This window comes from Puntigrus tetrazona, chromosome 22 (genome assembly GCF_018831695.1).
Source record: "Puntigrus tetrazona isolate hp1 chromosome 22, ASM1883169v1, whole genome shotgun sequence".
Taxonomy (NCBI): Eukaryota; Metazoa; Chordata; class Actinopteri; order Cypriniformes; family Cyprinidae; genus Puntigrus; species Puntigrus tetrazona.
In genome coordinates, this window is record NC_056720.1 from 15,785,782 (window position 1) to 15,812,523 (window position 26,742).

Sequence of the window (26,742 nt, forward strand, 5' to 3'; positions counted from 1 at the left end):
CTAGCACACAGTGGGTTTGGTGTCCATCCGTCTCGTGTACATGTAGCCTCTTCTGCCATTTTCTCATACCCAGACTCACAATGGTAAGATCTTCTTGCTTCAAATTTCATTTCTCCTCTGAAGTAATCAGATGGTCTAAACACATGCTGGCCGAGTGGAACTTCACATTTACTCTCTGAAACAAGATTCACATGCGTTTAATAACATGCAAGTGATTACATCACCAAATGGCGGTTGCCCATATTTCCATATTTCCTATTTCCTAAGAAAACACAGCATTAGTAAATCTCTAAAATGAAAATTAGGTAATTAAAAAAATGTTTCATAAAAAGCTTTAATGTGTTCAGAATCAGAATCAGAATCACTTTATTGCCAGGTATGTTTGCACATACGAGGAATTTGTTTTAGTGACAAAAACTCTACAGTGCAACACGATAACAAGACAAGACAGATATAAAGAGAATTATGTACAACATACAAAAAAATAAAATGTGCAACACAGCAAATATAAAAAATATAGAAAAAAAATAAAAATATATACTATAAACATTCAAGTGTACTATAAACATTCAAGTTTGAACATATCTTCATGTGTTGAAGATATGTTCAAAAGAATTGTATTTCATTTTATATATTAGACTGTATATATAATATAATAGATTTCGTACATTTGCATATTATGAGATTTAACAGCAGAACATACTAGCACACAGTGGGTTTGGTGTCCATCCGTCTCGTGTACATGTGGCCTCTTCTGCCATTTTTTCATACCCAAACTCACAAGAGTAAATGTGTTTTGATCCCATTGTTATTTCTCCTCTGAAGTTTTCTTGTGCTTTAAACACATGCTGGTCGAGTGGAACTTCACATGTACTCTCTGAATCAAAATACACATGCTTTCATTAAAATTCATTGAATTTATCACCAAATGGTAGTGGCCCTCATTTTCTTCGAAACTGGCATCACAAAGAAAACATGGCATCAGTAGACCTCTAATATGATAATGAGGTCATTAAAAAAGTTTATGAAAAACATATGTTTAATGCGTTCAAGATATAATCTAAAAAATAGTATATATTATATATTAAACTCAGAACTGTACAACTGATCAATTGAGCTTCTGATTTCATTTAGTAGCAGAACATACTAGCACACAGTGGGTTTGGTGTCCATCCGTCTCGTGTACATGTAGCCTCTTCTGCCATTTTCTCATACCCAGACTCACAAGAGTAAATGTGTTTTGATCCTCGTTTTAATTCTTCACTGAAGTATTCGTATGGTCTATTCACATGCTGGCCACGTGGAATTTCACATGTATTCTCTGAAACAATATTCACAGGCTTTTAATAACATGCAGTGAATGCATCACCAATTGATTTAGGCCCACATTTCCTTGAGACTGTCATCACTAAGAAACCGTGGCATTTTTAAATCTCTAATATGAAAATTACATAATATTAAATGAAATGTTGAAGATATTTTAAAAATACTGTATACACACACACTAGGGAGGGGAGTGTGCATGTATCTACACACACAATATATATGTATGTATGTGTATATACAGTACTGTGCAAAAGTTTTAGGCAGGTGTGAAAAAATGTTGTGAACAAAGAATGCTTTCAAAAGCGAAAGTGCTAAACATTTATTTTTTATAAATGAACAAAATGCAGTGAATGAAAAAAAGAGAAATCTAAATCAAATCAATATTTGGTGTCAATATTTCCATTCAAAACAGCAGCAATTCTTCTAGGTACACTTGCACACAGTTTTTGAAGGAACCTGGGTGGTACGTTGTCTCCAAACATCTTGTAGAACTAACCACAGATCTTCTGTTTATGTGGGCTTTCTCACAATCCTTCTGTCTCTTCATGTAATCCCACACACACTCAATGATGTTGAAATCAGGGCTCTGTGGGGGCCATGCCATCACTTCCAGTACTTCTTGTTCTTCTTTACAATGAAGATAATTCTTAATGACTGCCGCAGAATAAATTTGGGGCCAATCGTCTCCCTGATGAATAAGTATCTGCCTGTATTTCTTAGCATTTAGAACTCCATTAATCCTGACCAAATCTACAACTTCATTTGCATAAATGTAGCCCCAAACGTTCAAGGAACCTGCACCATGCTTCACTGTTGCCTGTAGACACAGTAGATGGGTGTACCTGGGTCCCACTGGTTTCTGCCAGCTCTGAGCTAATGGCACTGCTCGTCATCTTCCGATCTTAAAGCGTAATAAGCTTGATGTGTCTTTCAAACGCTGCACTAAGTTTCCTTGGCCGACTACTGCGACCACAATCCTCAAAGTTGCCCGTTTCTTTGTGCTTCTTCAAAAGAGCTTGAACAGCACATCTTGAAACCCCAGTCTGCTTTGAAGTCTTTGTCTGGGAGAGACCTTGTTGATGCAGTATAACTACCTTGAGTCTTGTTGCTTTGCTCAATTTTGCCATGACTGGGTTTCAACCTACGTGTGACATTGGTTTTCATTAGCACTTGTTTTGGTATAATTGGTTGATCATACACTTGACTATAATCCTACAAAATCCCTGACTTTGTACAAGTGTACCTGTAAGAATTGATGCTGGTTTGAGTGCAAAAGGTAGTAAAACCAAATATTGATTTGATTTAGATTTTTCTTTTATTGGCTCATTTAAATGGACAAAAATAAACAATAATACTTATTCATATTTCAGAATTTTTTTGTTTACAGTATTTTTTAACACCTGCCTAAAGCTTTTGCACAGTATTGTGTGTATATATATATATATATATATATATATATATATATATATATATATATATATATATATAATATAATATACACTGACTGGCCACTTTATTAGGTACACCTTACAAGAAGATGGGTACACTGTGGTCATAAAGGGATGGACATGGTCAGCAACAATACTCAGGTAGGCTGTGGCATTGACACCTATGCTCAACTGGTACTATTGGGCCCAAAGTGTGCCAAGAAAATATCCCCCACACCATTACACCACCATCAGCAGCCTGAACGTTGAAACAAGGCAGGATGGATCCATGCATTCATGCTGTTGACACCCAATTCTGTCCCTAGCATTTGAATGTTGCAGAAGAAATCAAGACCCATTAACCAGACAATGTTTTTCCAATCTTCTATTGTTCAATTTTGGTGAGCTTGTGCAAATTGTAGCCTCAGTTATCTGTTCTTAGCTGACAGGAGTGACACCCAAGTGTGGTCTTCTGCTGCTGCAGCCCATCCACTTCAAGGTTCGACATATTGTGCATTCAGAGATGCTCTTCTGCATACCTCGGTTGTAACGAGTTAGGCAGTTATTTGAGTTACTGTTGTCTTTCTATCAGCTCGCATCAGTCTGGCCATTCTCCTCTGACTTCTGGCATCAAAAAGGCATTTGCGCCGACAGAACTGCCACTCACTGGATATTTTCTCTTTTTCAGACCATTCTCTGTAAACCTTAGAGATGGTTGTGTGTGAAAATCCCAGTAGATCAGCAGTTTCTGAAATAGTCAGACCAGCCTGTCTGGCACCAACAACCATGCCACGTTCAAAGTCACTTAAATCACCTTTCTTCCCCATTCTGATGCTCAGTTTGAGGTGCAGCAGATCGTCTTGACCATGTCCACACTCATTGAGTTGCTGCCATGTGATTGGCTGATTAGAAACTTGCGTTAACAAGCAGTTGGACAGGTGTACCTAATAAAGTGGCTGGTGAGTATATAAATATATATATATATATATATATATATATATATATATATATATATATATATATATATATATATATATATATACACACAGACACACACACTCCCCTCCAAAAGTATTAGGTAAATGAGGTTAATTGCTTTATTCTTATTATAGACTGAAAACATTTGAGTTTGACATCAAAAGATGAATATCAGAATATCATATGTTTGGGATCATAAGCAGATCCTTTTTTTCTCCAAACGTTTCTGTCACTTTGGTAAAGGTTAATCTTTGTCTTATCGGTCCATAAAACTTCTCATCTCATCTCTGTACTTTTTTGTAAAGCACCTTCTGATGTAGCCTATGTACTTGTGATCATGAAGTCTTCTGCGAACTCTAGATTGTGATACCTTCACTCCTGCCCTCTGGATGTTGTTGCTTATCTCACAGTTGTTTTAGGGTCTTTCCTGACAGCTCTTACAATGATTCTGTCATCAATTGCAGTTGTTTTCCTTGGTCTACCTGTTTTGATGTTTGTTACTTTGCACATCAGTAGCTTCCTTCTTCAGGACATTCCAAATGGTTGAGGCAACTATGGCCAATGTATGTGCAATGTCAGTTAGGCACAGGTGTAGCTTTCTGAGCTAATCATCCTAACTAGCACTGCGTGTGTATAAATAATCACAGTTTTCTTGCATTCCTTCTCCATCCCAACTCCGCACTTTTCATTTTTCATCCCATGCTTGGGATAGAGGGGTTCTATGGGTTTGGGCCACATAGACACAGAGCCCTCACCCAGGTCAGCATGCCAAAATATGCTTAATATTTCCTTAATCAGATTATATTTAAGGATGAACTTGTGAATAGCTTTTTTTCACCCATAGACAGTTCTCTGGTTTTTGTGGTTACATCTTAGCTATAAATGCACCTTATACAGACAAAGCCCAAATCTCAAACTGCCGCTGTATACGAAATTGCATACTTCCCTACTATATAGTATATTAAAAACAGTATGCGAGGCGAGTAGTATGTCTGAATTCATAGTATTCGAAAAAACAGTAGGTAAAAAATACCCAGATAACCTATTGTTTCCTGGAGTACACATACAATGAACACTTTAATATCCCATGAGGTCATGGGAGAAGAGACGTCATATTCGAAAAACCTACTCAAGTAGAATGCCATTTTGGACACAGCTTGAGTGTAGACATTCATTGCTAATTATTGTTTGAATAATTATAGGACACATCTGGGTAACAAAATACACATGTCAGTCACATGTTCCAATACTTTTGCTCACATGAAAAATGGGTGGGCTCAAACAAAAGGTCTTTTAAGTTGTGTGTCAGATTCAGATGTAGATACCCAGAATAAAAATCTAGCACGTAAATATCTGTTTTTAGTCTACAGACAGAAAAATAAATGGATTGGCCACGCTGTCCCAATACATTTGTAGGGAAGTGTAACTGTAAGTATAATTTTTTAATTCATTTTCAAATGAAATTTAAAAGAAGAACGTACTTGCACACAGTGGTTTTGGTGTCCATCCGTCTCGTGTACATGTGGCCTCTTCTGCCATTTTCTCATACCCAGCCTCGCAAGAGTAAATTTGTTTCGATCCCAGTTTCATATCTCCGAAGAAGTTATCAGATGGTTTGAACACATTCTGGTTATGTGGAATTTCACATCTAATCTCTGAAACAAGATTTGCATGCTTTTAATTACACGCAAAAATGTGTTTACTCAGAGCTTCATATTATTACGGTTAACCAATTCCTTAAATAGTAAATAGTGGAGTCAATGCCCAACTGTATTCAAGATATTTCTTTCTTTCTGTATAGTGGAGACTGGGGCTAGCTAGTAATCATCTTACGAAGAGATGCAGAAAAAAAACGAACAATTAATTTTTAAGAAGCCATTGCCAATTTTTTTATGAATAACACAAAGATGTTAAAGGTGTACTAAAAGGATTTTGAAAAAAATCGCGCCCCAAATCACGCTGGCAGCCAATCAACATTTTGTGATGACAGAGAAGTGCTCAATTGTTATGCACGGTACTGATGTTAATAGATCTGGTATAAATAGAGATGACACCTAATAAAGATGGAAATATCAGAAAAACAAAACATTAAAAAGAAGGGTTACGATAAGGCAGCAGGTGGGACCCAAATACATATCAGAGCAGCTTTCCAGCACTGATTAGAATTCGAGGAGCAGGAAGGGTTTAAATCAGACAAAGAGGTTGCATTGTTTCTTCCTGATAGGATTAACACTGATTTTGTTTAATCTCACACAATTTATCCGTGTTGGCTTTTTTTTGAATATTCTTGTGTATCATTTTAGGCTTGTTTGAGATAAACTATACTCGCCTGCTGGAATAACCACTTGCAGTCGGGTGAAATTGATGGGTTATGCTTTGAAGTCGTGACTTACGGCCTCAAAAACCTGCCTGGAACGCATCATCATTAAAGCCGAGACATCAAGTTTTTTTTTTTTGTACAATTATAAAAACAGGCCTCTAACACTAGTTTACACTCAATTTTTTCTGTTATATAAAAAAAAAATGCTACGTGCACAACACTACGCTAATTCAGACTTGTTTTAGTACAAACCGGATTCCAAAAAAGTTGGGACACTATACAAATCGTGAATAAAAACTGAATGCAATGATGTGTAGGTGCCAACTTCTAATATTTTATTCAGAATAGAACATAACTCACGGAACAAAAGTTTAAACTGAGAAAATGTACCATTTTAAGGGAAAAATATGTTGATTCAGAATTTCATGGTGTCAACAAATCCCAAAAAAGTTGGGACAAGGACATTTTCACCACTGTGTGGCATCTCCCCTTCTTTTTACAACACTCAACAGACGTCTGGGGACAGAGGAGACCAGTTTCTCAAGTTTAGAAATAGGAATGCTCTCCCATTCTTGTCTAATACAGGCCTCTAACTGTTCAATCGTCTTGGGCCTTCTTTGTTGCACCTTCCTCTTTATGATGCGCCAAATGTTCTCTATAGGTGAAAGATCTGGACTGCAGACTGGCCATTTCAGTACCCGGATCCTTCTCCTACGCAGCCATGATGCTGTGATTGATGCAGAATGTGGTCTGGCATTATCTTGTTGAAAAATGCAGGGTCTTCCTGAAAAAGATGACGTCTGGATGGGAGCATATGTTGTTCTAGAACCTGAATATATTTTTCTGCATTGATGGTGCCTTTCCAGACATGCAAGCTGCCCATGCCACACGCACTCATGCAACCCCATACCATCAGAGATGCAGGCTTCTGAACCGAGCGTTGATAACAACTTGGGTTGTCCTTGTCCTCTTTGGTCCGGATGACATGGCGTCCCAGATTTCCAAAAAGAACTTTGAATCGTGACTCGTCTGACCACAGAACAGTCTTCCATTTCGCCACACTCCATTTTAAATGATCCCTGGCCCAGTGTAAACGCCTGAGCTTGTGGATCTTGCTTAGAAATGGCTTCTTCTTTGCACTGTAGAGTTTCAGCTGGCAACGGCGGATGGCACGGTGGATTGTGTTCACTGACAATGGTTTCTGGAAGTATTCCTGAGCCCATTCTGTGATTTCCTTTACAGTAGCATTCCTGTTTGTGGTGCAGTGTCGTTTAAGGGCCCGGAGATCACAGGCATCCAGTATGGTTTTTACGGCCTTGACCCTTTCTCACAGAGATTGTTCCAGATTCTCTGAATCTTTGGATGATGTTATGCACAGTTGATGATGATAGATGCAAAGTCTTTGCAATTTTTCGCTGGGTAACACCTTTCTGATATTGCTCCACTATCTTTCTGCGCAACATTGTGGGAATTGGTGATCCTCTACCCATCTTGGCTTCTGAGAGACACTGCCACTCTGAGAAGCTCTTTTTATACCCAATCATGTTGCCAATTGACCTAATTAGTGTTAATTGGTCTTCCAGCTCCTCGTTATGCTTAAATTTACTTTTTCCAGCCTCTTATTGCTACTTGTCCCAACTTTTTTGGGATTTGTTGACACCATGAAATTCTGAATCAATATATTTTTCCCTTAAAATGGTACATTTTCTCAGTTTACACTTTTGTTTCGTGATTTATGTTCTATTCTGAATAAAATATTAGAAGTTGGCACCTACACATCATTGCATTCAGTTTTTATTCACGATTTGTATAGTGTCCCAACTTTTTTGGAATCCGGTTTGTACTTGCATATCATTGCTCTTTTGTTGATTTGAATTGCTTCCAATGTCCTCATTAGTAAGTCACTTTGGATAAAAGCATCTGCTAAATGACTAAATTTAAGATGCACATGCATATCTGACTAATCTTTGACTTTTTAAATGAATGCATATTTAAGACAAAAGTCTTATTTATGATTTTCAGTTTTCTTTAAGATAATAAAAGCAACAGTGATTTCAATAACAAACAACATGTAAAAGTATGGAATTTGTGGTAAAAAGCGCACCTGCTTTTGGGTGCACAGTAACTAACATGATAATTAATAGATGGCTAAATTTCTATTTGTTGACATGGCATGGTTAGATTCAGATTGCAAATATGATATATTATGTTGAGTGTCTATATTATAGATAATCATAATCTTATTTAAAACATCATATGAATTATATCATATAATAAAATATAATTTGTTGTTACAGCTGTAAACTTAAAATATTCATTTATTATTGGATTGATTGAATTGCTAAATTATATTTAGGGTCTCTATCATTAATTTATGCATTTGCATATATTTATTTTTGTTGAGTGTGGTCATAGAGTGATAGTCACAATAGTGACTGGTGGTATAGCGGCAAACTTTTTTATGCAATACAAATCCAATCGCAGTTGAAAATGGCAATAATATGTTGTAATGGCAAAATATTGAGCTAAATTAAAAATTCAAATGTTAAAAATAGCACAATAATGATGTTATAATACTCGTATCAATGATTTCAAAATGGTATTCGAAATTCGAAAATGTACAAAAAAGTAACAATTTTGAAATGCGGTGATGGAAGGATTTTTCTTTCTTTTACCTCAGTGTTCCTATCAATGTTGCATTAGTTTTTTCATGCATAATAATAACTCTAGAATGTGATCAAACTGTTTAAAACAGATGATGTAAGATAAATAATTTTTATGACTGCAGAAACATGTGATTTCGTTACTCACCATGTTCCATCGGTCCCAGTTGTGGCCAAATTTTTCATACATTTTTTTTATTTTTTTTTTAAATAAATAATTATTGATTAATGGGTTGTTACCTGCTGTTGGTGAGTATAGCTTGAGTCATGCCATGTTTCATTCTGAGCCAAGTCTAAGCCAAGTCTCGTACATTGGTATGTATTGTCATACCAATAAAGTAGGGATATATATATCTTTTGTCAGTGTCTTTTTCTGATAAGCATGACTCAAGACAGCAGTGCGACTATACTGTAAAATAGCTTTTACTGTTATAAAAAACAGATTTGTGAGCATTATTGGAATTAAACTGGTAAAATAAACAGGCAACTTTATTATAGTATGTCATCAACAAGGCTCTCACAGCAGATTTTGAACTTCGGTGGCTGATCCTCTTTTGCTCTCGAGGTACACTGATGGCACATGCGATTTGTAAGGGAGTGCAGCTCGATCAAATTGGACAAATTTTCTAGCCAGAATGCATTGCTTTTGTCAGAACAAGCGTCTTGACTTTTTCCAAGGGTTGTATACACACGTGTGGCGCAGAGATTAAAAAAAGGGGTGAGGGTCCTGTTGGGGTATGGGTGTGTTGTTTTGGTACTTTCAAATATCAACATTGTTTGGCAAAAAATCGCTTAGTGCACCTTTAACATTTTTTTTATTTTACTTCTTTCATATTTTGTATCACAATATTATTTTTATTTTTTGTATAGGCTACATTATGGATAATAAACATCTCAACATTTCCTAAAAATGCAAATATATTATTACGACATTGTTTCATACCTTCACATTGTGGGTATGGGTGATCCCATTCTCCATTTGACAGGCATTTAATTGCTCGTTGTCCTTGAATCTTCTTGTTCTCATCAGTGCATTGGAAAACTAAAACATGTCCAGGTTTATATTGTGAAGCAGTACGTGGATGTTGAGTTAAAATTTCAACATCGATCGTTTTTTCATCCTTACAGGGAGTTTCTGTAGATCAAGAAATAAAATTTAATCATTATTAAAAGAAAATCAAATCAGTTTAATGACAGCTTTAGATTTGGACCCACATTTGGGTTTTCTGATCAATAAACCTTTAAAGAAAGTAAACAAACACTATATATAAATTCAGACAGGCTTTATAAAAAAGGCTGCCCAATGAGTCTAAAACATAACCTCCTTTATTATTCTTTTTTTTTTTTTTTTTTTACCACAGGCCCCTAATTCTTCTTTAATTCTAGAGGCCGAGGTAGATTCATATTTTGGCACTTTTGAGTGTATTGCTATGGTTTTGTACTGGCCAAAAGTGCTGCCATTTTCTGCAAAGGCAAAAAGTGGGTCAATCAAACTTCTCATTTTTGACAATTTTAAAGATTATTATTTGGTGTAACAGAATATGTTAACATGCTTTAATGATAAAAATAAAACATTATTTTTCAAATTCGGTAGTTCCTGTAGCAAAGCCCTGCTCTTATTGGCCAGCTGGTGTAACTGTCGTAGGCCAATTAGAGCTGTTTTGAGTAAACCTCACTCCTCTGATCTCAAAAAGAGGTGCTTTAAAGACTGACGTTAGAAGCCGTGGTCTTTAGCCTCCTTGGTAGAGCTGGAGATGCTTTAGCAAATAGCTACGTGTCCAAAACGGCCAATATCACACCTTTCTTTATCTTCCTGCACTGACTCCTGGTTACAGCTTACATAAAGTTCCAAACACTGATGCTTGCATATAGAACAGCCATGGGCTCGGCGCCCACCTACTTCCTCTTATTTTTAAGAATCTACATCCCCTCCGGAAGCCTAAGATCAGCGAGTAAGCCTCACCATCACAGAGAGGCTCAAAATGAATTTCCAGAATATTTTCATACACTGTTACTGGCTGGTGGAATGAATCTCTCGCCTCAATCTGGACTGCTGTATCCCTGACAATTTTCAAGCAACAGCTTTTGCTTAAACTTTTCTGACATCACGTGACCTCTTTCTAAATAAATTAAAATCTTTCCTTAACCTCTTCTTGTCCAGCTACTGTTTACTTTAAACAATGCCTGAAACTTTGTGTTGAAAACAATTATTGTGTCTATTTGCCTCTTTAGAATGACTTGTTATTGTATTTCTCAATTGTAAGTCACTTTGGAGAAAAAACACGCCTTCTTTCTTTGCGTGCACATTTGGGCTCCATTATGCAAATTTTCCCACATCGTGATGTAGACATGTGGGGGCATTTTTCATGAGCATGTTTACCCCGGTGTTAATCAGCCTTCACTTTTAGATAGAATAAATCATTTTGTAGCTATATACCCCAATAAAGTAAAGGAAAAATAGAAATTGCATTCTATGACCTCTTATGTTATTATATATTAATACAGTATTGTTTCATACCTTTACATTTTGGATACGGGTGATCCCATTTTCCACTGGACAAACACTCAATTGCTCGATGTCCTTGCATCTCCATTTTCTCATCAGTGCAATCAAAAACTAACACGTGTCCAGGGTTATAAGGTGGAGCAATAACTGGATGTCCAATTAAAATGGCAACATTGATGAGTGGTTCCTCCTTACAAATAACATCTTTAGCTGAAGAAATAACATTCAATCATTAATGGCATTGTAGGACCTGAATGAACAAACACACAAGTTGAAAAAAAACAGAGTTTCTCATCCTAAACTGTTTGTGAGTCGTAAAACTGATCAATCGGGACATCGGGACGACCTTCTTCCTAGGTCTGGTCTTTTTTATACCATAACTTCTAAAAACTAACCCAATCAACACTGAACTTTTAGCTGTCTGAGTCCATTAGTGGACCAGATGTACAAATCAACTTTAACCCAGACCAGCATAAATCGTTAATCGTTGATTTACAAACGCAAATGGTCACAAAAAGGATTCCCAGATCTCTACAGCATGACCTTTGTGACCACATATCCTGTCCATTGCAAAAGCGCGCCTTTTTGTTTCTCAAACAAAGAAACATATAAACTTGCAAGGACTTTTAAGAAGGACAATCAGAATTCCCATTTGTAGGTTAAAAAATAATTTCCTATAGACCTCCAACATATTTGATGTGTAATGAAAGCTTGATAGCGTTTGTAATGCGTGCAAGATATTTGAAGTTGAACGGAAGCTTGTGACATTTGCCATGTCATATTATGAATGAGTGTTCATTATCTGTTATGATACGAGTGGCAGGAAATTTTATAAAGTTTTTAAAGCTTGAAGAGATTCTTTCTTCACATGGGACTGGACCGCCGTTTTAATGTAAAGTAATTCATTCAATTAATCTTTTTTTTAATATAACGCTATTTACAACACAGGTTACATCAAAGTACTAATTTATGCACGATAGAGCCATGCTGTCCGTGGATCTGCCCTGAAGGACATCAGTGATTGGAGGACCACCTCATGGGTAACTCCCAAATCAGCTGCTTAAAACTATGCGACAAAAGAAAACTTGCTGTGTTTCATTACACCTCTTTGCCAAACAACCAAGGACTCAGACAACACAAACTGCTGAGAGCAAAAACTGCTGATACTCACTCCAGTGTCTCTCTAGCGAGATCTTCAACCACCCTCTGTGCATCTTCCACTCTGCTAAATTTCCAAAGCTATGCAACCGACTCATCACCAAGGCAACCACCACTCACTTGCAAGGAAATCCTAAAGTCGTCAGTCAGGATGTGTGGTAATTTCCTCGGACAAGCCCATCGAGACCCTGCTGTCAGCTCAGTAACACAAACAAACTTCCTTCTCTTGCTGAATGGGTACATATTTTTTAAGAAGCTAATGATAAGCTAAATCTCTGTTTTGGTGAATTCTCTCAGGTTGCGATTCTCGGAACTAGTAGCAAACCACTAGACCAGAACTGATGAACTCCAGTCCTGGAGAGCTGCAGCCCTGCAGAGTTTTGCTTTAACCATAATCAAACACACCTGATAAAGTTAATCTTGTGTGTTGTGTATGGTAAAGTCAAACTTTGCCCAGATCTTTTCTACCTTGCTCAGAATTAGGAAATAATTAAGAAAATAAATAAATACCATTTTGCTGATCACGAAATAAACAGAATTGGTAAGATACCCTTAATTGTGGTAAACGCTGCATTAGTCAATTATGGATTAGTCAATAAAATGTATTCTAGGAATTTTGAATTAGAGTAATCAACTCTTATCCTTAATATTCGATTCTCCATATATTATTTAAAGAGCTATTTCAATCTTACACAATTAAAACTACTGGAATAAAGCAGAGTGATCAGAGCATTTTAAAGATAGCTAAATTCACTTCAAATTTAGATCCACACTTAGGTTTTATGGTCAATGAACTTCCATGAAAATACATATTGATTATCCTTTAGCTGTCAACCCGGGGTGATCAGGTAGAATCAGAGGTGATTTGAGGATCATGTTGAGGGCATCTTAAGGGGAGATTCTCACTCTTCAAGCAATCTGCAGCCGGTGGAGTTGCCTCAGAGCTGGTTGGACCCTCTGCAGGTTGGGGTGCACCTCCTGTTTTCTTTTGGTTCTCCTCTGGGGATGATGGCTCGGCTGCGTAGCAGGTGTGGTAGTGGTGTCTGAGCCAGATCCAGAAATGGCGGCTATGCCCAGGCCGCCAAGAATGTTGGGCTCATGTGGAATCTTCCACCACATCCCAATCCTTCGAGGCAGGACAAATGGTTGCTCGATGAGTGTATGTCCAAGTGGACCAGCATGTGCTTGCCTTGTAAGCACCAACCAGACAAGTTGAACAAGTTGAGAATGCGAACACCTTGCTCTCTCAGGGGAACAAGGACTGCCTCTGCAACTATCATAAAGACGTGGGGCGACAGGGACCATGTGGGCAGGACCTTGTATTGATATGTCTTTCAAACATAGACCACAGCAATAGTCACAGCAATACATGTCCTTCAGGTCGATCAATGCAAACCAATCTTACCATTTTCTGCAGTAACATCTTGAATGGTAATTGGTGAAGGGCTCGGTTTAAGACAATCAGGTCAAAGATCGGTCATAATCGTAGCAATCTTTGCCAGTAGGACTGCAATCTCCACACAGAAGGAACATTAGCCGCCTTCACTAACATCCCTAACTAGTGGATGTGGCACAGCAGCAGCTTCTCCACAGACAAGGTAAGCATTGCCAAACAGACCAGACAAATACCTACAGATCCAGGAGGGGAGGCACAGTACACCCTGCTGGGAGGAGGTGGTATTAGGACACAACTGTATCACAACCGCTACAACCTTATACGCTCTAGTTGCACCACCATCAAGAGAGGTGAGGTTGGTTTAGAGCAGAAAAAAGTGCAATACATGACCTGGTAAGCACCTCTTGCAATTCTGGAAAGAATTGAGAATTACCCTGAAGAACCAGTCGTCCAGTCTTAAGGGCTCGGGGAACGGTAGAGGTCTTCACTCAAGCCCTACCCTCAAGACTGCCTGGGAAAGCAAATTCCTCATTCCCAGATCAGATTCAACATCACTACTGTCCTGGAGGGAGATGGGGTGATTGTCACTTGCAGCAAAAGCAGGGGGTAGTGCAGCCAAATGTGTGCAACCTCAACATGGAAAGATCACCACCACTGATGCACCATACCTACAAGACCAAGAGCTCAAAAAAATGCGCTTAACTGGTTTAGTCATCTTCTCTCAGTAGAGTAGTCAGGAGTTAAACATTGTGATTGATTAACTCTGATGCAAAAAGCTAAACATGCACTGCACCTGCTGCCTAATAATACTTAGCTGTGATCAGTGGCAGCTAGATGCAATCATTGCATGCCAATGTACATTGGCTTGTTTAGTTTACATTCAAAGTGGATTGGTCTCTCTAATGTCTCTCACCAATGTGACTTGGAGCGTCAAACTGAAAAGGAACTGTACATGAAGTACTGTATGAAGAATGAAAAGAAGAAAGTCATATACACCTAGGAAGTCTTTGGGGTAAGTAAAATATGATGTAATTTCCATTTTTGGGTGAACTATTCCTTTCAAGGATTAGTTTACCCCATAATGAAAATTTTGTCATTAATTACTCACCCCCATGTCAATCCAAACCTTGATCGCTGCTTAGCAAAAATCTAATGTTTTAGCCTGTGGTTAAAGTCTTTTTTGTCATCTGCTGTGAAATGTAGTCTGACACAAGTGATTTACTCACAAATGTAGAGAGTTGTTTTAAATCTGTGTCCTTACCAACACATTTAGGAAATGGGCTGCTCCATTTTCCATTTGGCTGGCAGGTGATTTCTTTCTTTCCTTGTAAATTAAATTCAGAACCATCACATGAAAATTTCAATTTGTGTCCATATTTGATCAAGTCCTCAGGTTTGTCAGGAACCTCTACTTTGATAATTCCCCTACAGTTTTTCGTTCACATGCATCTAAAGAGATGAGAAAAAAACTTCTTTTTATTAGATTATATGTATTTGGTGATCTGACGCCTTTGAAATCCTGTTAATGGGCATTTTATGTTGTAAAGCTCATTTGTTTGTGAATACTGATTACTACATCATTCTCATAATAATAAAACTAATTATACTACTAATAAAAACAGCACATAAACAAAGCGTGGAAGGTTTTGAGGAACAAATGAGTGAGAAAGAGGAGGGCTCAAGGAAGGAGGAAACATGATCGATCACTTGAGTGTTGAAAAGATTCTGCTCTAATAAGACAAAATTAAATCAAAAGCAGAGCTGTCAAATGAAACGTTTTAATCTCATTAATTATATGATGTTTTAATTAATCAATTAATCAAAATAATCACATTTAATCCCACAAAATATATTTGAAAGCTATTTTTGTGTTAAATTAGAATGTATTAAGTAGACATTTTTGATATCAACAAAAACGTTTATTAACCATAAACATTTACGCTAAAACAGCCTAACATTAACTATGGAACATCACAGTAGGCTGTTGTGTGTTCATGCAATGAAAGAAGTCATCAGTTTTGTTACCAGCAGTCTACAAAATAAACCTTCTTTTATGTTCTTTTATTATTTTTTGTTTAATTTTTTTTATTTTTGAGTTAATTTGGGGTTATACTATTCCTTTAATCTGTATTATTATTATTATTATTATTAATCCACAAATATTTTATAGAATTACATTCAGTATACGTAAAACACTTAACTAAAATCACATTCTCTAATACCTTTCCTCAAGTTTTATTAATACGTAGACTTTGTTTTCATCTAGGGTGAAATTTTGTCTTACATGAGAGTGATTTACTTGCAAATGTAGAGAGTTCTTTAGAATCTGTGACCTTACCGACACATTTAGGAAATGGGTCGCTCCATTCTCCATTTAACTGACAGGTGATCACTTTCTTTCCATGTAAACTCAGTCCTAAACCCTCACATGAAAATGTCAACCTGTGTCCGTATCGGATCAAGTCCTCAGGGTTGTCTGGGAGTCCCTCCACTCTAAGGTTTCCCTCTGCCTCTTTTCGTTCACAACTTATCTCTAATGAGTGAGAGAGAAAAAAAATCATAAGTTCAGATGGCCATTATGGTTATAGTAGGAATATAAAAATAAAATAAATATTTGGTGTCAGCTGCATTTTTTGAAAATATATGGCTTATTTTATTGGAATCTTTGCTTCCACGAAGTACCTTTCCATTACACAAAAGGTTTTAACGATGGAAAATGTTCTTAAGACTTAAAATGAATAGGTTCTTTTTGGAAACCCTTTTGATTCTTCTTTGGCATCACTGTTAAAACAGCATCTTGAAACCTTTAAGAGTTTAGGTGATTGTTTTCAGTACCATCACATGCAGGTAATTGATTGTCCCATCCACCATCCCGACATGTTCTGGTGTCAAATCGACTCATCATCTGGTAGCTTGAAAAATATATCACATAAGATTATATTTTCAGATACATCTGTCTAAATATGAATTTACATACTCACCCTTCATTGCAGATATACTGGATGACCGTTCCAAAAACAAAACCCCTGCCACTTTTAACAATGTAACGACCATTTGGAAGATCTTGAGGTGATTCGCAGCGTTTGACTTGTGATGAATCAGAAGCAAAAGATACAATTCAAAATTCAGAGAATTCAGCCTTGAAAGACCAAGAAAATTCTAAGTTACTCAGATTACTTCAAACGCTCACAATTAAAATGAAAAGTATTTTATGAATTGTGTGTCATGTATACCCACGTGAACATTTTTCACCACGCCATTTTCCCCATGTATCATTGTTGCACTTGTAGATGATTTTTATCAGAGAGGCATAGCCAGGTCTGCAATTGTATTCAAGTGTATCACCCTGAGAGTACTGGGTTTTTCTGGCGCTTTCAGCAACTTCTGCATTCTCTACCACCGGGATCTCAGAGCATCCTGTTAGTCCATTAGAAAATGGCATCATTTATGTAATTTGTATGCAATAGTTTACTAATTCTTTTCAAAAAGAAATGCCTTACCATTTGATGTAGAAACATAAACGGTGAAGCATATCCAAAGACATAAAGCAAGACTTGATTTCATTTTCCCCATTCTGCTAGTTTGCTCACACTGTGATATGAAGAAACTCGCCAAAGAAAGTATTTAACTTAGTTAATATTTGACAGTTCTGGGCTGGACTTTTGTGCTCTGCATGATGTTTATTTGGGATGCCATAGAGGTATTTGTATTGCATGTTAAAAAGAAAAAAGTTTGATTTGTCGAAATAATAATAATAATAAATTATGGATCGGAACTAGTGAAAATGGTCCTTTATTGGAATTTGGATGCAAGTACAAGTGAACTGGGGGGAAACACCTTTATAATAATTTAATAAATTAGTAACGGACATTATGTTTAACCGATTAGTTCATAAATATTCAAATAGCTGAGTTAAATATGAGATGATGCTAGAAGATGTTTGTATATGTTTGTACAGTATGTATACCCACATATATATATGCGGTCATATACGGTAACACTTCATACTATGTCTGCTTTAGACATTTACAATCTATAAATAACCTTCCAGACAGGAAACCTTATGGATATGTCATTGCATTCTATTAACCCTAACATAACTGCCTACTAATACATTTATGGGAGATGTCTTTGCAAAGTTAATTATATTTAGTAGAGTGTCTTAATATGCTGTTCTTGTTGCTATTACTTGTTGCTGATTTTATGTTTTAAGAAAGAATATGAATACACTCAACTAATCAACTTTTACACACACTTGCAAAAAGTACAATTCCCATAAATGTACAAAAAGTGTAAACGTTTATAAACATTTCCAAATGATGAATAGTTTCAAATTTCTATTAAGTACTAAAAAACATAAACAAATAAAATGTGCAAGCAGTAAAAACACATGAGAGAGCTGTAATGCACTTCTCCTGTGATCTTGTCCAGCTTTAAAACATTGATAAATGTGAGCTTAGGTGATTGGAGCTGCTGTTGTAACCCATTTTACATACTCAGCAAACTGAACCACTGCAAAGCAAATACTCTGTGCAAACATGAATGCTCTTTGTATGTGAAGATCAAACACAAAAATACTGGAACTGATGTTTTTGAAGGTGAAAGAGGCAAAGCTGTGGACCAAATAAAAACATTTGCTAAGACGTTCTACTGTTTCACAAGTTATAGATATTGCATATCAGTGAGTCACCTGAGCTGGCTGTGCAGAATTGTTACATACTAATTTACTAATTAAACTTAATTGTTGTAAAATATTAACTATAAATAGTTTTTAAGATTTTTTAACAAATGTTAAATATTTTTTTTATTCAGCCCTCTCTTTTGAGTTTATGATTTATAATTCATAAAGACTAATTTATAATTCAGTGTAAAACAAAACACAATGTAATAGTGTATTAATGTTTTTTTAAGCAATGTTGACACAATATTACTGAAAAGTTTGCATACCCTGGTAGAAATTAGGATTTCTTTTCAGAGAATTTGAATGATAACACAAAAACCTTTCTTTCACTCATGGTTAGTAATTTATTGCGTTTACTCTTTTTAAATCAAAATCACAACAAAAGCTACCCAAATGATCCTGATCAAAAGTTTACATACCCCAGTTCTTAATAGCGTGTATTGACCCCTTTTACATTATTGACAGCTTGAAGTCTTTTGTGGGCTCTTTATCTTCTTAGATGGTAAAAAGCCTAAATTCTTAGGCTGTCTTGCATGAACTGCACATTTGAGATCTTCCCAGAGTGGCTCCAATGTATGAGGTCAGGAGACTTAGAGGTCAGGAGACTTATTCTGCTGTAGCCAATGACAGGTCGACTTGGCCTTGTGTTTTGGATCATTAGTAGTGGCTTTCTTCTGACTTGACCTTGCATCACTTTTGAGTGCATGTTCCCACTCCTATTTTTTTAATTGCTTGCATCTTAATGACAAATTATTCTTTCTTTATTTATAAAGCACATTTAAAAACAACTCAGGGTTGACCAAAGTGCTGTACAAATGACTCATGTACACATGTATGTACAAAATTGTTTACAAGTAGTACACATTACAAAATGCACTAAAATAATAAATTATGAACTCACACTGAGAAAATATGTTTTAAATTTTGAATTCAAAGACGAAAGTGATAAGACCATTTGAATTGACACTGTGCCATAAACCATGCCTCTGTGGCTCTCTCTGATGGCCACCGGAGGGAACCCCTATCCTGAGTACTAACAGTCTCGAACTTTATTTCTCATCATGCATGGTGCATACCTAGGACCGATTACATGCCCAGGTGTAGCCCATTAACCCCTCTATATATAGAGTGCTCAGACCCCAGCTCATTGTGAAATCTTATCCTTGCCCCGGGTGATAATTCTGAGCATTCTGACATTTCCATTGAGTCCCTGTGTTGATCTTGGGCTGTTTATCTTCTCTCTGCCTGTGCACCTCTACCTTGATCATAGCTGCCTGCCTCGACCCTCGCTTGACTCTGTTCACGATTCTGCCATTGCCTCTGATATTTCTGTGTCTGTTGTTAATCTCCTGCCTGTCTGACTGTTCTTATTAAAGAGCTAGCAAGTGGATCCGTCCATCTCTGACTGCTTACTACACACTGGAAGGCTATTCCAAAGTTTAGAATCTGCTCTTGCAAAAGCTTGGTCTCCACAAAGGTTTGACCTCGATCTACAGACAGAGAACATTCCAAGGCTGCCTGACCTGAGTGACCTAGAAGGAGTGTGATAATGTAAAATATCAGAAAGCTATGTGTCAAGCCAGCTGGAGAACACCACAAAAGAGAAATATAGTTGAAGAAGTGTGTTTTCCGATACGCAAAGAGAACATCCTATTGTTTAAAAATGACTTGAACCATTTCAAAATGGTACCCTGAAAAACCCTAAAAATCATACGGACAGAAAGTATGCTTCAGATGAGCAATTAATGTCTTTACAGGTCTGAAATTAGACTGAACACAATCCAAGTAGGAAAGCAGTCAGCTGTTTCAGGTGAGAATGCAGAGCTGTTGCTGATGGGGTGCTTGACCTTGCTATCTTCTCAATATAAAAAGGGCCGAAAGGTTTCACATAATAGATCAAACATGTCAGGGAAAGCATTAACAACTGAATTTAAAAAAGTGTCAATAGTTGTATATAAAACTTTGGTCTATGATCGTTTTTAGAAATAGTCTCAGACAATAATTAAAATTTTGCAGATTTAACAGCTTTTAGAAAAATAGAAAGGGACTCCCTTAAAATTCCGTAAAACAACTGCAGCCTGTTCTTATTCCATTTGCGTTCTGCTTGTCTGCAGATTCACCGAAGTGAGAGAATAGAGTCATTGAACCAAGGAGGAGATTTTTTGATAGGCTTAATCTTCAAGGGAGCACTGTTGTTAACAATATTCAAAGAGGTATTGTTGAAAATAAGTATAAGCATCGAAGCTTACAGTAGGCCAATGTGCACTTGACAATTCATTGGCTGCCTTATAAGAAGTAGCAAACTGTAGCAAATAATAGCGAGCCCAGCGGGCCTGAGCAGATGTAATACTTGTTTGACGAGATTTATGATCAGAGATTTATGATCAATGAAGGCTAAGTGTCCGATCTCCATATCTGTAGTGGAGAAACCATGGGAATATACCAGATCCAAAGTGTGGCAATGAGGTGGTGTTGGACTTTGTACCTATTGAGAAAAACTAAAGGAGTCCATAAGATTACAGAATTCTTTAGATAGCAGCTTACTGGGACAACAGATGTGAATGTTAAAATCACCAAGAAATCACCAAGAAAAAGAGTTTTAATTTAATTATTCTCACTTCTTCATTCATGAATCAAATGTTGCTTGCAGACGTACAACTATCCCAATGAGGATTTATTTTGCAGGCAGTGGTTATTTTCATTAAGTGTAAATAGCCATAAATTCTATTTTCACCATCTAGGGAAAAAGTAGCATTTTCTTTGTAACAAGTGCAGGCCCAGTTCTACGAAATCCAAAGCACCCTCAGTTAAAGCTGTAATCATTGCATTTTATTGCAGATTTGGCAAACTACCCTACTAACAATTCTCAAACTCGGGAAAGATGTTAATATTTCTGCACCTGTGATTACAATTTACCTTAATCTTCAAATGGAACATGTTTCCCGCTCTTGTTTCCCTCTGGAGCATCAGAGAAGGTTTTAATAGTTGTATTTGAGTCCCTAAACTGTCCTCATGGATGTCAAAATCATACAGTCGCTGTTGGAAAGGGATCAAGGTGCTGGAAAACTGAAAAATCTGCAGAACATGTACGATTTTTGTGAAGAATAGTGCTCAGTTTAACTGCTCAAAAAAAACAAGCAAAACAAAAAAAAATGTTAATAATAAATAATATTTTCTGGGGTTTTGACTTGTGGACTATACGTAAACATCTTTTGTATAAAAATATCTTACAGGACAGTACTAAATAAGAAATAACATGCATTTTGTATAATCTCTTATTTTTCTAAGATTTTTATTTTTTTTCACGCATAATCTGACATTTTTCATTTACTGAAAGCATAAAATAATACAATTACTAAGGAGAGTAAAAATGTGGAAACAGCTAAGATATGTTACGTGTCAGGTAAGTGTGGTCATGAACACAACCTTTGGGTCATTTCTCTGCTCAAGTTTACTTGGGCTCATTATAAACAGCCACTTGTTATGTTTATTTACATGGTTTTATAATAGATTAAAATTATATTAATAGACAAATGCTGTATGCAACTCACACAGAGATGTTAGTTTCATCAAAATTGGTACATCACAGATGCTGGGTGAAATTTTTTTTAACTCTAGTCCAGTCTTAATAGGGTTTAAGATGAGGTTAACATTGTTGTTAATGCTGATACTCAGTTGACTGTACATCAGTTCAGGAATGACAAGCACAAATATTATATTTACACGAAGAAATCTTGTATTGACACTGTCAATAGCAATGACTTGCGATTAGCCGACGTCAAAATAGAGCTGTGCATTCAGGGATTCAGATTAAATTCAGACTTCAGATTTTTAGAACATTTCTTCATGAATCAAAAGAAAACCTTTTAATGATTGTAATTTTACTGCACGGAGTTAATAATAAATGGGTTAAAATGGGTTAAAGTGCCATTCTGTGCTTTGCTTTTGTCCCATGTAGTCTTTGCATTTATTCCTCTCTTAGAGCTACTCTATGCAGGCCCTGTTTCCTATTTTGTTTATAGCTTGTCCTTTGTTAGATTCTCCCATGTTCTGATCTTTGCCTGGTTCCTGGATTTACTTTTTGCCACTTCACATATTATTCCATTATACTTACATGAAAGGTACTGAATATATACAAAATATATATAAAACACACACACACACACACACACACACACACACGACATGTATGTTAGACCGTATTCTATATAAACTATTAAAAGAGATGCTTTCAGAAGTCATAGATCCTCTTTATAAACTAGAACTATATCGGCCTTAGCGGAAGTGCCTTTGCATGGTTCGAATTATGTTTACTTATCTGACTACCATCAGTTCATAGCAGTAAATGAAGAGGTATCATATCGATCACAAGTGAAATATGGAGTGCCTCAAGGTTAGACTATTGTAATGGTTTGGAACAATCTACTATGCTTTGAAACAACTCATACATTACTATCACTCTATTCACCTATTTGATACAATACAATCCATATTTTTTAAAAGCACTAAATAAAAGTGAATGGTTGAGACAGACAGACAGACACACACACACACACACACGATATAGTTCAAGATATAGTTGAGTGCAAAAAGAAACCAAACTTAATGTAATTGTTTGAATGTCAAAATTTATTTTGAAGTTAACAATGTAAAATATGCAAGTAGATTGAAGTATCAGACTAAAGGGGGATTTTGTTGCTACAGCATCAGCTCGTCTCCGTCTTCATTCACATCTCTGACATCTTCAGGTCTTAATAAGAAAAACAAGTATGATAAATATAGTGTTACACGCTGGTGGTCATTAATGTTGTTTTTAAAGTCTGTGTAAAGTCAATATTAAATGGTTGTTCTGAACTCATCATGCCATACGTTATTAACTATACAAAAAAATAGGCAAGTAAATAAATTAAGGGGTCAAAATCTTTGAAAAAAATGAGTCAGTATTCTCTGAACTTAAATTGGGTCTGGAACTGTTCAGTTAGCAGCAGCTTAGCAAACTTTAAGCTGTAGAAACCAATGTTGGGGAAAGTTACTTTTAAAAGTAATACCTTACAATATTACTTTTTTTTTGCTTATTAGTATGGTTTGTGTCGTACTCTGGGTTTGCATTTCACTTTCACGTTTTAATTAATTTTGATAGATGCTAAATCGTTTTTTTTTTTGGGAGAAGAATTAATGCATGTTGACATTCAGCCTAGAACTACAGTAGTATCAACTCTATTGCGTCATCAAGTCATGATTTAAATCCCCCCGGTAATAAACTGTTCAACAGTATAACTACACAATTACGTACTATAGTTCAGTCTTTGTAATATGTTTCAGCAATGAATAGCTAACATTTATGTGCTTACAATCAATTCTCAAATTTACATTCCAAAAGACATACATAATAACATAGACAAGACATAAAACGACATATGTTTTTATTTTTACATTTATCTTGGCTCTTCCAAGTTTTCAATGCTGATGGAAAGTGGCTGTTATTTTGAAGCTCCATAAATCGTATATAACCACTAACCCATATGCTTTCGGGGGCTTAACATGTCTTCTGGAGCAGCTTTTGTAACAAAAGTATTTCTATTTTTTTTTAATTCTCAAATTCTCTAAAACTCAAATCACTGACTTTTGGCAGTGGCTGTATGCACGTTCATGAGAGATTGAAGTTCTGGCTTCTTAGCTGATTTCTGTAATTCAAGGCTTTTGTGAAGGTACATTCAGCCACTGCTGGAAGTTAGTGATTTGAGCTATAATTTGAATAATATTAACATTTTTGGTACAAAATTGCATCGATCTGCTTTAGAAAGTGTTAGTTTTACGAAGGATATATACAATTTATGGAGCTTCAAAATAATGGCCGCTATCCACCAGCATTATCACGCTTAGAAGAGTCAGGATAAATTGGTTCTTCTAAAAGAAGAAATTTATATACACCTAGGACCTAGGCCATTATGAGTAAATTATGGGATAATTTTCATCTTTGGGTGAACTATTGCTTTAATTATTCCATATTCCAACTTTGCACTGCAACAAATTCTGCAAACACAACATGTTTTTGTAAATCAAATATTGTTGTAACTATACTATATAAAAGTGACATAGTTTCATACCTCTGGTGTGCTTTCAACTTCCTACTTTCAGAATGATTTCTGTTGACTGACAAAAAGCAAAACAACAACATTTTCAATAAATCAATGAATCAAACAAACAGTGAGTAAAATTTCAAGCAGATTTAGCTATGATCTACATCTATGATATCATCCTATCATCAGCCTGAGAGACTGATGATGGTGCCAAGTAATTTAATAAAAAAAAAAAAAAACTAAAAACAGTTTTTGTTTTTTTATTAAAATACTTGGCACCATCATCAGTCTCTCAGGCTGATGATAGGATGATATCTAGAATCAGAGGGTGCAAAAATCTATTTGGCAACAATAAAAATGTTTAATTTAATTTTAACCCATGCAATGTATTTTTGGCTACTGCTACAAATGTAACCCAGCTACTTAAGACTGGTTTTGTGGTCCAGGGTTAATTCTTTTTACACATAAAATAATTCAACAGAAATAAATACTACTGTTAAAATGTTTCGCCAAACTGATTTCTTTTTAAAACAAACACATTATTTTTATTTAGTAAAGCTGCCTGTAATAGACCATAGTAATTATAAACCACAATAAATAAGGTCACAACTATTTAGACATTTTGTTCATGGCATGAACCATGCCTCTGTGGCTCTCTCTGAGGGCCACCGGAGGGAACCATCTCCAGAGTATTAATTCTAAGAATTGGCAGGAGGAGCCAATATTCTTTTTGTATTGTATTGTTGCGTCAGCGCCCCCCGTGCTATAAAAACGGGAACATATGCGCTGTTTGAGGTGTGTCGCCTGACGAACCGCAGCGCCGTTAACGCGCTTCCGTCATTTCCCCGGAACTAAACTAGAGCATGCGAGCTGAGATGTGATTTCAAGTACTGGTCTTGAACCAATGCTCCTTGCTGCCGGGCCACCTGCGGGTGTTTGTAGAAGCACTTAAACGCTGGAGAAGCTATGGTAACCAGACACGGTTACCGAATAGTTTTGTTGCCTGCATTGACTTTGAAGACTACTCGTATCAGTGGTTAATACCCAAATTCCTTCGGTCTGTTAAGTGACGGTCCATAAACTGCACTGCAGTCACCTTTTTGCTTCATCAACGGTTGCAGTGCTGTCCTGTTTCCAGGTTTTTTTGGTTTAATATTCTTTTTTTTTTGGTTTTCTGTGTATCTTCATTTTTTTTAAGTTGAATTGATTTTCCTTAATTGTTTTGATCAGTTTATTTGAACTCACTTCCTTTAGTCCACAGCAGAGCTGATTATGTGACCTAGATGGTCAAGTTGTGGTTTGTTTGTTTGTTTTGCTTACTTTTTGTGCTCAATTCTCTTGATTGGTTGTGTTGGTAATTCTTTCTTTCTTAAGTTACTGACCTGCATTCTCTTTGTCGTGACAGAGCCTGAGCACCGGGGCAGAGAATTTCTTTTAGGTGATGGCATCTTCTTCACAGTGTGCAGTGATCACCTCCCTGTGTGTGTGTGTGTGTGTGTGGGTGTGCCCGTGTGTCTACACAATGAAGTGCAGTGAGTCACCATCAAGTGGTGTGGTCTGTCCTCCTTATTGTGGTAAGCTCCAGTCCGGTGGCCCTTGATTTACACCTTGACTTTTAGAAGTGTCTTGTGTATGCCCAAACAACCTTCAAGACTATTTTAAGTCCTGTTTTACCCAAGATTTGTCAATAAAAAGTGTTTTATGATCCAATTCTCTGACTCTTATTTGGTGGTACGAATCTGTGTTTGCCTGTTTTAGGTGGTTTTTCAATTCTTTTGGGTGAAATTCCCATCGTGGCATAGTCAGGATGAGATTTGAATGTTAGTCCCCTTTCATACTGGGGAAGTTTGGTCTTTCCTGCCACCCGATTCCATCCACACAGCCACATATGCTTTCAATGTCTAATGCAGAAATGTTAATTTATACGTTTAAGACCTCTAGGTTAGATTATTGTAAATCTTTGAGTGGTTGTTCTGCACACTTAAACACAATAAACAAACTTCAGCTAGTCCAAAATGCAGCAGCAAGAGTCCTTACTAGAACTAAATTGTATGATCATATTAGCCAGGTTCTGTCAACACTGCACTGGCTCCGTATCAAACATCGGCTACATTTTAAAATCTTATTTTAAAATTACCTATAAAGCCCTGAATGGTTTAGCTCCTCCATACTTGAGCGAGCTCTTATCACATTATAGCCCTGCACGT

General features: G+C 36.5%; 2 protein-coding genes across 6 annotated transcripts in view; both read right to left on the bottom strand.

The window, feature by feature from the left end:
- Window positions 1–17,407, bottom strand: part of cfhl4 (complement factor H like 4) — a 31,622-nt gene extending 14,215 nt beyond the window's left edge. The window contains exons 1-11 of one of the 5 annotated variants that reach the window (XM_043222497.1): window positions 17,275–17,407; window positions 17,012–17,191; window positions 16,756–16,861; window positions 16,610–16,686; window positions 16,113–16,307; window positions 11,233–11,430; window positions 9,658–9,849; window positions 5,213–5,386; window positions 1,148–1,321; window positions 704–877; window positions 2–175 (exon numbers count right to left, since the gene is read on the bottom strand). In XM_043222497.1, the coding sequence (XP_043078432.1) occupies window positions 2–175; window positions 704–877; window positions 1,148–1,321; window positions 5,213–5,386; window positions 9,658–9,849; window positions 11,233–11,430; window positions 16,113–16,307; window positions 16,610–16,686; window positions 16,756–16,861; window positions 17,012–17,191; window positions 17,275–17,347 (1,717 nt within the window). In that variant the 5' untranslated portion in view covers window positions 17,348–17,407. The remainder of the gene's footprint in view (window position 1; window positions 176–703; window positions 878–1,147; window positions 1,322–5,212; window positions 5,387–9,657; window positions 9,850–11,232; window positions 11,431–16,112; window positions 16,308–16,609; window positions 16,687–16,755; window positions 16,862–17,011; window positions 17,192–17,274) is intronic. The other 4 variants (XM_043222500.1, XM_043222499.1, XM_043222502.1 and 1 more) reach the window with 4 other exon arrangements.
- A 5,656-nt stretch (window positions 17,408–23,063) lies between these two features.
- The window catches only part of LOC122327275 (complement factor H-like), a 33,508-nt gene continuing 29,829 nt past the window's right edge, over window positions 23,064–26,742 (bottom strand). Inside the window, 3 exon segments of the mRNA XM_043222496.1 lie at window positions 23,064–23,205; window positions 24,563–24,608; window positions 25,918–25,943. Coding sequence (XP_043078431.1) covers window positions 23,154–23,205; window positions 24,563–24,608; window positions 25,918–25,943 — 124 coding nt within the window. The 3' untranslated portion in view covers window positions 23,064–23,153.